The sequence below is a fragment of the Emys orbicularis genome, chromosome 10 (assembly GCF_028017835.1).
Source record: "Emys orbicularis isolate rEmyOrb1 chromosome 10, rEmyOrb1.hap1, whole genome shotgun sequence".
Lineage (NCBI taxonomy): Eukaryota > Metazoa > Chordata > Testudines > Emydidae > Emys > Emys orbicularis.
In genome coordinates, this window is record NC_088692.1 from 6,732,061 (window position 1) to 6,746,011 (window position 13,951).

At 50.6% G+C, this 13,951-nt stretch overlaps 1 protein-coding gene across 1 annotated transcript in view; it reads right to left on the reverse strand.

Annotated features, from left to right (window-relative positions):
• Nucleotides 1–13,951, reverse strand: part of SLC5A10 (solute carrier family 5 member 10) — an 89,053-nt gene that overhangs the window by 11,408 nt on the left and 63,694 nt on the right. The window contains exons 10-11 of the mRNA XM_065411967.1: nt 6,546–6,653; nt 4,138–4,288 (exon numbers count right to left, since the gene is read on the reverse strand). Coding sequence (XP_065268039.1) covers nt 4,138–4,288; nt 6,546–6,653 — 259 coding nt within the window. The remainder of the gene's footprint in view (nt 1–4,137; nt 4,289–6,545; nt 6,654–13,951) is intronic.

Below are 13,951 nucleotides of genomic sequence, written 5' to 3' on the forward strand. Positions count from 1 at the left end.
AGAGATGTGCATTCTTGTCACGTTACCAGTGACAGGTCCCGGATCTTCCTCCACTGCAAGGAACAGTCAGAAAACAAACAATTACACTTTCATCCCAAGATCCTGAAGTATTTTACACAACAAAAACAAAAAATTAAGCTTCACAGTGCCCCTGGTAAGTAATAGTGAGGGAAGAGAGGTTAAGCCACTTACACCCATCAACAGAAGAGCCAAGAATAAGACCCAGGGATCCCTGCCTTCCTTTTCCCTCATCTAACCACAGCGGCAGATTCATAATTTTTTACAGCACTTAACCATCCTCTGATGAAAGGTGTTATGTGACTGCAACATAACATCACTATTACTACACTAAGTTATGCGGCACAGATTCCCTAGGATAAGCCATGCCGAGTTGGCAGTATTATTGGCCCAGAATTAATCAAAACATTGTGAAAGAGCTAAGCAAATAAGTTGAATCATCTAGCAGGCGGAGCCCTCATCCCCGGGCTTCCTTTTGTTGCATGGTTTTTAATGACAGCGTCTTAATTTGCAGGAACATTAGTTACTTCATTTTCTAGCCTCTCTCTTTCTGCTCACGCACCACCAGCAAATTGATTGTCACAAGTACAAAAATAGACGAAAGAAAAACAATTAGGTGAGGTATGTTCCTGTTTCATCAGATCTTGTCTCAGTTGGCTGGACCAGCCCGGGGAATTGTCCCCGCACATTTACAGGTGAAAGTACGTGGTCATTTGCAAAAGCTGGGCCATGGTATAAAAGGGCCGCACCAGACAGCTTTCCAAATTTAGGTTTGGTAAAAAACACACTGATGAAAAGCCAAGGATGAAAAAAAAAAATGTTGCCATCCATGTGTTTTCTTTTTAAAATTCATATGGAAACATGCTTGCGGTTTAAAAATAAATACGCCTCTCTCAGTATTGTTTGCAACCCCTAAACTGCAGCACTGTGTTAGCCCAAGAAAACCACAAAGTGAAACTGACTATAAACAGAGGTGAAATTGACTAGGCCAGTTTTAGTGTCAGAGCTGAGAGAAGTGCAAGTAGTAAACAAACAGCTTCAAAGTCGCAATACTCCAACAAAAAAACTTCAAAAACAGACTCCAACAAGAAACTGCGGAATTGGAATTAATCTGCAAACTTGACACCATTAAATTAGGCTTGAATAAAGACTGGGAGTGGATGAGTCATTACACAAAGTAAAACTATTTCCCCATGCTAATTTTTTTCCCTACTATTACTCACACCTTTTTTAGTAGTAGAGTCATAGAATATCAGGGTTGGAAGGGACCTCAGGAGGTCATCTAGTCCAACCCCCTGCTCAAAGCAGGACCAATCCCCAGACAGATTTTTACCCCAGATCCCTAAATGGCCCCCTCAAGGATTGAACTCACAACCCTGGGTTTAGCAGGCCAATGCTCAAACCTTCTTGTCAACTGTTGGAAATGGGCCATCCTGATTATCACTACAAAAGCTTTTTTTCTCCTGCTGGCAATAGCCCACCTTAACTGATTACTCTCGTTATAGTTGGTATGGCAACACCCATTTTTTCATGTTCTCTGTGTGTATATATATCTTCCTACTGTATTTTCCACTGCATGCATCCAATGAAGTGGGTTTTAGCCCACGAAAGCTTATGCTCAAATAAATTTGTTAGTCTCTAAGGTGACACAAGTACTCCTCGTTCTTTTTGCTGATACAGATTAACATGGCTACCACTCAGAAAATACACTGGTATTTTTAAATTATTTGGCTCTGATTAATCATAGGGGGTTAGTGGGAACACAGGAAAAGACACATGGCTGTAGGGTTTTTCCAGATATATGCGGTGGTGTCTACACTCACAACATTTGGTGTTTTTTCTTAAAGCCCCACCTCCTGCACTCAGGTGACTACATGAGACTCTCCGCTTGCATTTAAAACAAACTAGGTTCCTAGCCCTCCAGGTTGCAGAGAAAATCTTGAAAACATGCCCCCTGATAGCTCGGAAACCAGAACGCAAATCAAGACCTTCACCTTTATTATTTTTTAAATCTCATGATTTTTAAATGCATGGGGGTTTGGCAACACTGTGTATGCAACTAACTTCCATGGTCTGGGAGAGCTGCATTCAGCGCACGACCGGAGGGAGGAGGGGAAAGCTAACTTTAAGACCAGGTCTTCACTAAAAAGTCAGATCAACCCAGCTACGTGGCTCAGGGGCCTGAAAAATCCACATCGGTGAAATCGACCTAACCGCCGGCGTAGACGGCACGAGAGTTCTTCCATTGACCTAGCTACCATCTCTCGGGAGGTGGATTACCTAGAGCGGTGGGAGAACCTCTCCTGTCGGGAGAGTGTATCCGGAATCTGGCGGCTGTGTAACTCTCACTGGCTGTCCACAGCCCCTCTCTGGAGGTGGTTAGGACCCCGATCTGCAATCTGTGCTGGGAGGTGGCCTAGGGTGTGAGTGAGATCGCAATCAGGGCCATAGTTACGCCCTTTGCTACGGCGTCTCAGGGGCAGGTTCATCCATCCCAGGGACAGAGGGAAGGCAGCGTGCACCAGCCCTACCCGGGGAGCCATCGCAGGGACCCACATCCTCAGGGCCTTGACTCCCAGAGCTCCCAAGGGGCAGAGACAGTGGGGACTCTCCAGGGAAAGGCGCAAGGTGCTGCCCGGTTCAGCCCAGAACCCAAGGGAGCAGCAGGATGTGCCCCCAGTCTTCTGAACGGAGGCGGTCTGTAATCAGCCCTGGCAGCCTTACTCCCACTGGTGCCAGGCGAGCTAAGCTCAGGGCCAGCGGGGCTGTGGCATGGGATCAGATGAGTTGCCCCGGATGGAGCCAGGCTCCATCTCCAGCCAGCGACATGTTACAACGGCCGCGGGAAACCACCTGCCCTGTTGTGCCGCCAGCCCTCTGCCTGGCATCGCTCGCTCTGCCATCAAGTGTCTCCGACGACGATAATGCCAAGGAGGCTGACTTGGCACCCGCACCCCCAGCCACAGGAAATGGGGCTGGGTTTACGAGGAGTTGTCTAGCACTCGATTGGCACAGGGAGCCCAGTAAAATGGGCCAGCATAATGGATTAGCAATTACCATGTGCATTGAGGGAACACCTTTCAACCTGGGGCCATCAAAGCACTTCGCAAGCAGTAATTAATTGTGCTCACAAGGCATTTGTGAGCGTGGCTTCAGTGTCATTATACCCATTTTACAGGCAGGTAAACTGAGGCACGGGTGCCACTGGGGGATGAGTCAGGAAATGGGAATGTGCGGGGGGGAAAACAGGAGAGACCACCTGACCAGCTTGGCTGTAGGAACCATCTGAAGCTGAGTCATTTGCTCCATTAGCAACACGAACATCCTATTGTTAGCACACCAGAGCACTCTGCATTTCATAGCACCTTCCCCGTGTGCAGGGAGAGAGCTAGGGAGACAGCACTACCCCCTCAGCCTTCATGGGAGGGCATCCAGGTCGGGTGTGAGGCCCAGAGAGGGGGAGGGGGGAAATCAGAGGATTTCATCTCCAGAGCCATCGATCCATCACCAGCGCAAACATTCACAACAAAGCATAGACGAATTTAAGAACTAACCCTTCTGAAGTGATGACCTAGATTCCTTTATTATTACTGTCACCTGCATTCTGCCTGGCTCCCAGTTCTCAGAGGGCCCTCCCCATCACACAAAGGAAATAGGTTAGCCATACGCTTTCCTCCTCAATGAAACATTCCCTATCCTAAGCACAGTACAATAGAAAAGGGAAAATCAGGGGCTCAATACTATTCTTGCTTATACTGGTTTTACACTAATATAATTCCATTGACTTAAGTGGAGTCACTCCTGATTTACACACTGGTATACCCTCTATTGGCTGAAGTGGAGTCACTCCTGATTTACACTGGTGGAACCCTTTTGACTTAAGTGGAGTGACTCCTGATTCACACCATCAGGCCTAAGCCCTTTTAGCTATTTTTAAAGCACCACTTGCTCTTGCACCACTTTTATCAATGAAATCATAATAAATAATAAAATACTAATCACTCCTTCATAACCACAGGGTTTTGCAGCCCTGCTGTGAGCAGTTATTTAATAGGCTTCACCATGCAAAGGAAAATGTCTGTCTGGTTCTGTTACCCTCCTCCCCACCCCTGCCACTACCTTCCCACCAGCAGCAGCTCCCGCTCCTTGGCATTCCGCCGGATCTTCTTCCAGATGTCCATGGTGAAGAGCGTGCTGCTGCTGTTGAATACGGAGGTCAGGGAGGACATCAGGGCAGCCATCATCACTGCAATCATTAACCCTCGCAGCCCTGGAGGAGAAAGAGAAGGACCATCGGACTTCAGGTTTCATCTCAAAGGAGCCGTGATACAGCTCTGATCCAAAGCCCACACTCTTTCCATTGACTTGTCTGGGCCTGGGATCAGGCTGTGTGGGTTTAAATTGTGAGCTCTTCGCGTGGACAGCACTTCAGGCAATGGGGCTCCGATCCCTGGGTGATACCATCATGTAAATAACAACACTAGTGAGCTATAAAAACGACATACACACAGCACCACTGAAATGCAGCCAGCTCTGGGGAGGGAGGCAGCAGCCCGGTTAGCATGCCGTACAGCAGCGAGTGGCCAATCTCTAGCACTTCTGGAAAGTACCATGGGAGCATTAATTTCCACAAAGAGCAGACTGGAGCTCACTTTCTAAGATCTCAGCTGGCCTCACGGCATGCTACTCATTCATCGGAGGATTGCCTAGTGGTTACAGCAGGTTGCTCTGAGCCAGGACACCAGGGTTCTATTCCCAACACTGCCATTAACCAGCTGTACCTCAGGTTCCCTGCCCCTAACATAAGAGCTGAGACCACTCCCACCTCTGTAAAGGGCTTTGAGGTCCTCATGTGAGAGGCATTAAATAAAGATTAATGACCTGGATGATGGGATGGATTGCCCCCTCAGCAAGTTCGTGGATGACACTAAGCTGGGGGGAGAGGTAGACACGCTGGAGGGTAGGGATAGGGTCCAGAGTGACCTAGACAAATTGTGGGATTGGGCCAAAAGAAATCTGATGAGGTTCAACAAGGACAAGTGCAGAGTCCTGCACTTAGGACGGAAGAATCCAATGCACGGCTACAGGCTGGGGACCGACTGGCTAAGCGGCAGTTCTGCAGAAAAGGACCTGGGGATTACAGTGGACAAGAAGCTGGATATGAGTCAGCAGTGTGCCCTTATTGCCAAGACGGCTAACGGCATATTGGGCTGCATTAGTAGGAGAATTGCCAGCAGATCGAGGGAAGTGATTATTCCCCTCTATTCGTCTGCAGTATTGCGTCCAGTTTTGGGCCCCCCACTACAGAAAGGACATGGGCAAATTGGAGAGAGTCCAGTGGAGGGCAACTAAAATGATTAGGGGCTGGAGCACATGACTTACGAGGAGAGGCTGACTTACGAGGAGAGGCTGAGGGAACTGGGCTTGTTTAGTCTGCAGAAGAGAAGAGTGAGGGGGGATTTGATAGCCGCCATCAACTACCTGAAGTAGGGTTCCAAAGAGGATGGAGCTCGGCTGGTCTCAGTGGTGGCAGATGACAGAACAAGGAGCAATGGTCTCACATTGCTGTGGGGGAGGCCTAGGTTGGATATTAGGAAACACTATTTCACTAGGAGGGTGGTGAAGCACTGGAATGGGTTCCCTAGGGAGGTGGTGGAATCTCCATCCTTAGAGGTTTTTAAGGTCAGGCTTGACAAAGCTCTGGCTGGGATGATTTAGTTGGGGATTGGTCCTGCTTTGAGCAGCGGGTTGGACTAGATGACCTCCTGAGGTCCCTTCCAACCCTGATATTCTATGATTCTATGACAAAGGATTCTTATATACTGGCTGGACACCTGTTCCTGCCAATGCATCCATGGTGCTGGATGTCACCCCCGAGGGGTGACAGGCTAACCTGCCCTCTTGGGGACTGGGACCTGTGGGGCCAGGTATTATAAACCAGCTATTTGGCCCACCTCCGCCCCCGAAGTGAGAATCAGTGCAACACAGGTACAACGTCCTTGGCGGGAGAGAAGAGACAGGGCCAGGGAGGAGCAAGGGGGATAAAGGGAGGGCTCTGGATGCAGACACAGGCTGTGGTTCTAGCTGCATGATGTTCCCCTGATTCCTGGCCTGGCTCACCCAAGCGCGGAAGGGACTGCTGACCTCGCTACAGGAGGGAGAGCCCATTCCCCCACCACACGTTGTCCTCCTGGGTTCGACCGGGCGCTTATTTCAATGGCCTGTGGTTTTGCAGCAATGGAAACCAAGAGGCGACTGTTATCAGTGCCTAGGAAGGACGCTGCTGTAATCCTGCCAGGGGCTGGAACAGCCAGGCTAATTCCCCGTCGTCACGCTTTCCGCTTCCTCATTTGGAACCCTCCAGTGGAAGCCCCAAGGCCGTCAGGGGTTTTGCTGTTGGCAGAGAGCTCCCTTGGGCATGGCTGGAAAAGGGAAGCAGCCCCCCAACCCTCCCCCCACACACACACACAGGACACACAAGACAGTCGGCATGGCCTGGCACTGCCAGCAGCACGGCCCAGACTTACCACTGGGCATCAGTTCGACCACCAGCTTGGGGTAAGCGATGTTGGAGCAGCCCACCTCGGACCCGCACACTCGGACGCACTCGTCGGGATCGACGCAGCTGACGGCATCTGCAACGACATGGAGAGAAGCAGCTCGACCCCGCCGAGAGCACCCGGCAGCGGAGCCGGTCCAGGCGAAGGGAGCCGCAGCGTGACCAGAAAAAACCCTTCCCCCAGAAGGGCTCGCACGGGAGCTCCAGCTGCAGGCCTGAGAACAGAACTGGGTCCTGATTGCCCGCAGAGCTGCTACCAAGCAAGCTTCAGCCCTGCCCAGAGGGACGCCTGTGAAGGCAGGGAGGGTGAAGTGTCATTCATAGAATCATAGAATATCAGGGTTGGAAGGGACCTCAGGAGGTCATCTAGTCCCACCCCCTGCTCAAAGCAGGACCAATTCCCAACTAAATCATTCCAGCCAGGGCTTTGTCAAGCCGGGCCTTAAAAACCTCTAAGGAAGGAGATTCCACCACCTCCCTAGGGAACCCATTCCAGTGCTTCACCACCCTCCTAGTGAAAAAGTTTTTCCTAATATCCAACCTAAACCTCCCCTGCTGCAACTTGAGACCATTACTCCTTGTTCTGTCATCAGGTACCACTGAGAACAGTCTAGATCCATCCTCTTTGGAACCCCCTTGGAATCCTGGGCTGCCAATCAGTGTTTTGGTAATGGGGACTCTTGTCTTTGGGAACTGGACCAAGCCCCGCCCCGCCTCTGCCATTGGATAGCAACGTTTGGTCACTACTGGCCTGGGCTGGATTTGAACCAGAAGCTTAGCGGTGAAAGACAGGCAGGATGGCCTGGTGGTTAGGGGCACTAGCCTAGGATCTAGAAGACCTGGAGGTCACTTCCCTGCTCTGCCACAGATGTGTGACCATGGGCAAGTTGTTTCGCCTCGCTGGGCCTCAGTTTCCCCCTCCGTACAATGGGGATAATAGCACTGCCCTGCCTCAGAGGGGTATTATGAGGATGATTACATGAACGACTGTGGGGTGCTTAGCTACTATGGCAGTGGGGGGGCAGGGAGCAGATAAGTGTCATCGATAGAGGCAATGGTCTAATAACAGTTTTCTGAGCCATCCTGGTCCTCTCCGGAACTCTCCTAACCCAGTTTAGCATCACTCCAGCCGTTCGTTACGATCAGGACTGGCAGGGGGCTGCGTGATTGCCAATGTCATGGAGTTTCAGGCCAGAAGGGACCATCAGATCGGCTAGTCCAACCTCCTGCACGTCACGGGCCTCCAGCACCCACAGACTGAACCCACCCACCAAAATTAGAACAAAGGATTACAGCCCCCCGTGTCCTGACTCAAAACCATCACAGCTGGGGCATCACCCTGGCCCTGTGATCATCATTGGAACCGAATCAGCACCCAGCAGCTCCCCTCGTGACTCTGATGGCAGAAGGCCAAAGGGCCCAGCACCAGCGGGCCAATTATTTCAGGGTTTACGTGGGCACTGAGTTCTTTTTTATTGTTGCTGCAATCATAGAGCCGAACAGACGGAAAGTAACGAAGGGCGTAAATATCAGCGCATCCATCTATTGCTTCGCACCTCTTAATCCTTTCAATAAAGGTAGGGAGTAGCCCACGCTCATTTCCACCTCTCCTTTATGATCCTCAGCCACTCCCAGGAACATCAGTGGTGGTTGGATTGGGCCTTTGGATCCAAGTCTCTCCAGCCAACCAGACTGGCGGAGCAGAGATGGGTCTCCATCCTTCCAGCCCATGACTGATTTTCGTACAGACTGTTTAAAGGACTTTTGCAAAGAGGCCATTTCCTCCTCCCCACAACACCCAGCATTTCATATACTGACGGGACCTAAATATTCAGGCAGGGGTAACATGGGCAGCCCCAGCAGGACTGACCTAGCAGCAGCATAGATGCCAGTTAGAAATAAGAAGAACAGAACAGGCCAGACTCATCCTGGAGTCCCGTGGGAAAACCTGAGCTAAGCAAGCCCTCCCGTTTGCAGGTGAGCAGACTCAGAGCCAGATTCTGCAGCTCACAAGCCATCTGTAGCCAGCAAACCCAGGCTAGGCAGGATGGCATAATGGTTAGAGCTGGGGTGGGCCTGGGCATTAGGAAACCTGGTGTTCTAGTCCTGGCTCTGCTGTGTGCTCATGAGCAAGCTGCCGTATTGCTCATTTCCTCATCTGTAAAAAGCTGCTTTAATTACTGGTTGCAAAGGGCTTTGAGCTCCTTGGATGGACGACGACACTCTAGAAGGGCGAAGTGCTATGTTGGTATTAGTCCAGCTCTAGTAATGAAGCAGCAACAACAATAATGCTCTGCCCACCCACAGCTCCTCTCACCACAGTGAACTGCAAACAGGCGTTAACGAAGTCTCGCCATAGCCCAGGATTTTTCAGATGGGGAATCTCAGGCACAGGGAGGCGAAGTGACCGGCCCGTGGTCAGACAGCACGTCAGTGGCGGAGCTAAGAACAGATCCCAGGCCCCTCGTGTATTGATGCTTCGCTTTGCGATTTCCAGTTTTGTTTCAGACGAAAAGCTAATGAATAACCCAAACGACCTGTCCTCTAATTAGCATCACCCTTTACTCCTAACTGCCTCCAGTTTTTCTGGACCCAAGGCTGGTCCCATTTGTCAGCTCTGTCTGCGTTTGCTGAAAGAGCCGTGCGGTTCTGAAACCTGGGGCCTGGACTCCTGGAGCCAGGGATGGGAAGCCTTGTAGCTCACAGGGGAAAGCAGCCCTGGCTGTCTCTCTCCGCTGTAATCAGAGCAGGGCGAGCCAAAGCAGATGCGGGTAAGCAGGAGGAAGGATTTAAGGGCCCGATCCCGAGGAGTCAGTGCTAGAACTCCCATTGACTTCAATGGGGCAGGATCAAGGAGGCTATTCAGGGAGTGGGATGCGTTATGTCCTCAGGGCTAGACCAGGCCCGGCCCATAACGAACTAAAGGGGCATTGTCTTCTTCCCTTGGGCTAGCTACGGGCTGCTCCTGGATTTGGGTCAGGGGCATCGATCCCTACGAGGCAAAAATAAATCCTACGACTACTAATTCCTGAGGACCGAACTCCTGAGCTGCAGTCAAGCAGCACAGACTGACAACTTCCCTTCCCGAACCCAGCAGGGGCGGAGCTCAGCTGAGCCAGCAAGGGGTGAAGGCGGCAGCCCGGCGGAAATGGGTGGAGGGCGCCTGATCACAGCACTCATCTGGGCCACACATCATGCGGGCGCCCGCCCTGGCTCTTGGCACGGTTTTAACTCGTCCCTACCAAGTAGGTGGCTAATAAAATAATCATCAGAAGTAATTGGTGGTTGTAGGAAACACCCCCACGCAGAGGCGTTCAGAGCCCCGACAAACACTTGAACACAGGACGGTTCCAAACAAGCTACAGCCCGGACCACGGGGCCATTAGAAAGGGGGCAGGTTGGGTCCCACACAGGGGCAGGCAGTGACTGAACCCAAACAGAGGGCCAGAAAGTGGCGTAGCTCCACTGACTTCCAACCCAGATCCTTCACTGCGGACACAAAAGCCTGGACGGGCCCCCTTCTCGCCCACGGGCACCTAAGGGCAAATGGGTGTTTTGGTACCCGATGAACAGGTTCGTCCCGAAAGTGGTGATCTGAACCCCCAGATGTAGAACTGGGCTCCTGAGTCCAGATGTCTGTCCAACTTTCAAACAATCCCCTTTGTGCTGGCTCCATGTTGCCCCTCCCACCTGGGAGGAGCACCCTCTAAACATACACAAGGCCACCTCGTTATCCTCTTCCACACCCCTCCTTTGCCATGAAGCCTCCCAGAAACTTACTAGGTTGCTGGTGCGCTTAGAGCCCCTTTCATTGATTCCTTGTACTCCCCCAGTGTCTGCCTGTGTCCACCTGCCGTCTCTTGTCTTAGACTGTAAGGGCTTTGGGGCAGCCTAGCTTGTTGTGTGTCTGTCCGGCGCCTAGCAGAGCACAGTCCAGCTCCGTGGCTGGGGCTCCTACGCACGTTGGAAACACAAATAATTAAGAATAACACCATCCGATGCATCCTGGGTTAACGAACTCCACAGAGTACAGTACATTCAAGCTTTAAGCTAAGGGCCAGATGCTCAGGGATTTCAACGGAGCTGCTTTACACGAGCTGGGGATCAGACCACTGGACCGGGCATGTCTTCTCCTATTGATGCTTCATTCAAATAGATCCTTCCCCAAGACCATGTGACCCCATTGTAGGTTTTATGTCCTGATGGATCCCTCTTCGCCTTAGCAGTTGGTCCAATAAAAGGCATTATATCATCTACCTTGTGAGCTTTCCCACATGCATTAATGTCAATGTTTTAAACCACACACACACACACACACACACACACACACACACACACACACCTTCTAAAAAGTATTTGTCCACATAATGGATATTCAATACAGCCAAAAAGCCACAGGGCTCCATACAGACCTGATTCCCGTTGGTGAAGCGCCAGTGCACTCGATACACCCAATTACAACAGCTTTGGCTAAACCGGCCCATGCCAAGAAACGGAGGGCCCTGATTCAGTAAGATATTTAAGCACGTGCCTATCTTAAACCACACGTTCAATCCCACTAACGTCCTTTGTGCTGCACATACCCATAAAAAAGAGACCGTCCCGGCCCCAAAGAGCTCAAGGCGCCTTGCTGAGTCGGGGTTGCAAGGGAAACAGGGGCATCCCATAACGACGACACCAGCTACAATATTGTCTTAAGGTGGTTTTGTAACAGCCAGATATTATTTATTTGGGCTAAGGTAGCACCGAGAGGCCCCGTCCGAGATCAGAGTCCTGCTGTGCTAGGCGCTCGTACAGAGAAAGCCCCTGCACCAACGACCAAATACAGACAAAGAGTGGGTGAAAGGAAGTAATTCCCGCCCCATATTACAGAGAGCGAATGAGATCCTGGATTTCCAATCTTCTAAACGAGGGGCAAGAAAGTCTTATTGACCTGCTAAGGGAACTGACCAGGGAGCACTCGATGTTGGTGAGTTGTTTCAAAGGGCTCAGGCTATCAGATGTGACACCGGAACTCCTCAAACCATCACCACCACCCGGTAACAGAGCAGTTGGTTTCTTAATTGCCAGCCTAGAACAGATCAGAAAGTGCTAGTGTGCTTTCCCAGTGAAGCGGTGGGTTTATCAGAAATGCCCCCTGCCCCAGCAACGGGCAATTGCCATTCCCCATACCCTTTAAAAGCATCGGTCCCTCGTCACACACGATGTGGGTACCAAACGTGGACAGGTCCCGCAGCATGATGCAATGTGAGCCTCTCTTCTGACACTAGAATCTTTGCCGCCATGGGTAGAGAGGGTGCTTCATTTTATTTATTTATTTATTTATCCTGGAACAATGAGCAAAATGATTGACATCGCTGTGAATTGTCAGCTGGAATCACATCAGCGCAAGTGGCCATGGAAGAACTGGTGATAGAACTGGACCCTGTTTCTTGAAACGCCTTAGGGCATGGTTCTCAACCAGGGGTACATGTACCCTGGGGGGATGCAGGGGTCTTCCAGGGAGTACCTCAACTCATCTGTTTGCCTCGTTTTACAACAGGCTACATAGTGAAGTCAGTACAAACTACAATTTCATACAGACAAAATGAGAAAGGCCATGATTTTAGTACTAGTGGCCTGTGACACTTCTGTATATTTATGTCTGATTTGGGAAGAAGTCGTTTTTAAGTGAGGGGAAACTTGAGATACACAAGACAAATCAGACTCCTGAAATGGGGACAGTCGTCTGGAAAGGTTGAGAACCGCTGCCTTGGAGTTGGCCGAGTTCAGAGTGAACAGTTCCAAAGGGACTGGTGTGTTAGACGCTTTTGGTTTGCCCCGGTCTATTAACAGAACCTGGGTTTTGTCTTTCTTTCTCCCAATTGTTCATTTAATGTACTCTGCTGCTGTAGCAAGTTCTAGGAAGCACATGAACTTCTTGCCCCCCCCTAGAGGCTGGTTCACCTAAAAAGATAAAAGTCTACTATAGCTACTAGCTATGGGAGGTACTCTGTTAGCTCAGCTGGCAAGGACTCATCCTGTTAGCTCCGTCGGCCCTGGGCTCCAATGCTGCCGTCGGGATTGGCACATTTGGTACAGCAAGGGTTAACAATTAGAGCCAGTCAGAAAATGGGGTGGGGGTGGTAGCCGCAGAAAACTTTGATTTTTCATATTTTTAAATGAAAACCAAAAAGTTTTTGCCAACCACTGAAAACACTTTGGGTTTGGGGGCTTTGTTTTGTTTTCATGGCAATTCAAAACCACCCTGTCCTCAAACCTCCAATTTTCCACTCAAATAACCATTTCAAAGGACAATTTTCAGGAGGGATAGCTCAATGGTTTGAGCATTGGCCTGCTAAACCCAGGGTTGTGAGTTCAATCCTTGAGGGGGCCACTTAGGGAACTGGGGTAAAAATATGTCTGGGGATTGGTCCTGCTTTGAGCAGCGGGTTGGACTAGATGACCTCCTGAGGTCCCTTCCAACTCTGATATTCTATGATTCAGGCAAGGCAGCGGCAGCGCTCCAGGAGCTGGTGGTAGTTCTAGGACCACAGGTGGGCACTGGACCACAACACCCCCACAGAGCTTGCAGTCCACGAACCAGGAGTGAGAGTGTGAAAGCCCCAGACAGCCCCTCTCCTTTGCCTCAGGGAAGCAAGATCCAGGAAGCAGTGCTGGGAGCTGGGGCTGCGCAGTGCTGATGAATCAGCTTCCTGTCCTCCTCCTGCCTAGGGCTGGCTTTGCAGGCATGTGTGCACTGCTGAAAGAGTTAATGGCCTAGGCAGATATTGGGAATGTTTGAAGACAGCAGCATGTGATTGCAGGTGGGGCAGGGCGGAGCTATGAATCACTTTTTTTTTTTTCCTTTTCTTTTCCCTTCTTGCTGTTACCTGTCTATCTCCACACTGCCTACCGGCAAGAGCCCTACAAGAATCCAGCTTCCAGCCCCAGGAGCCCTGGAGAAACTGATCAGGCAGCAACAGGCAGGATTTTGCTGCAGGGAAACAAAACGGCTGATCCCATTCGGAGAACTTCAGATCAAGAGACAGAGAAATAAAGAGAGGAAGGATCGGACTGAGAAACCCCCATGGCTGCTGCCTATCCGATTTTCTGGATTTTTTTAAACTGTTATTTTCCTTAGTATTTTATTTTATTCTATTCTATATTATCATTGTGCGAAAGGGCAGGCGGAGAGAGGGAAGTGGATCTGGTGGTAGAAGATTCAAAGGGATTGTGCCACTATCAAAGCACCTGTGCGTGCGAGCGCGTCGCCGGTCACCTGGCTTACAGCATTGGAGACCTGGGAGTCAGAGGAAGAATCCGTTTTTCTCTGGTTTCGTCTTGCACGGAGGTCGCCTGGGCTGGGCAGAGCTGATGAGTAAATGAGAAACC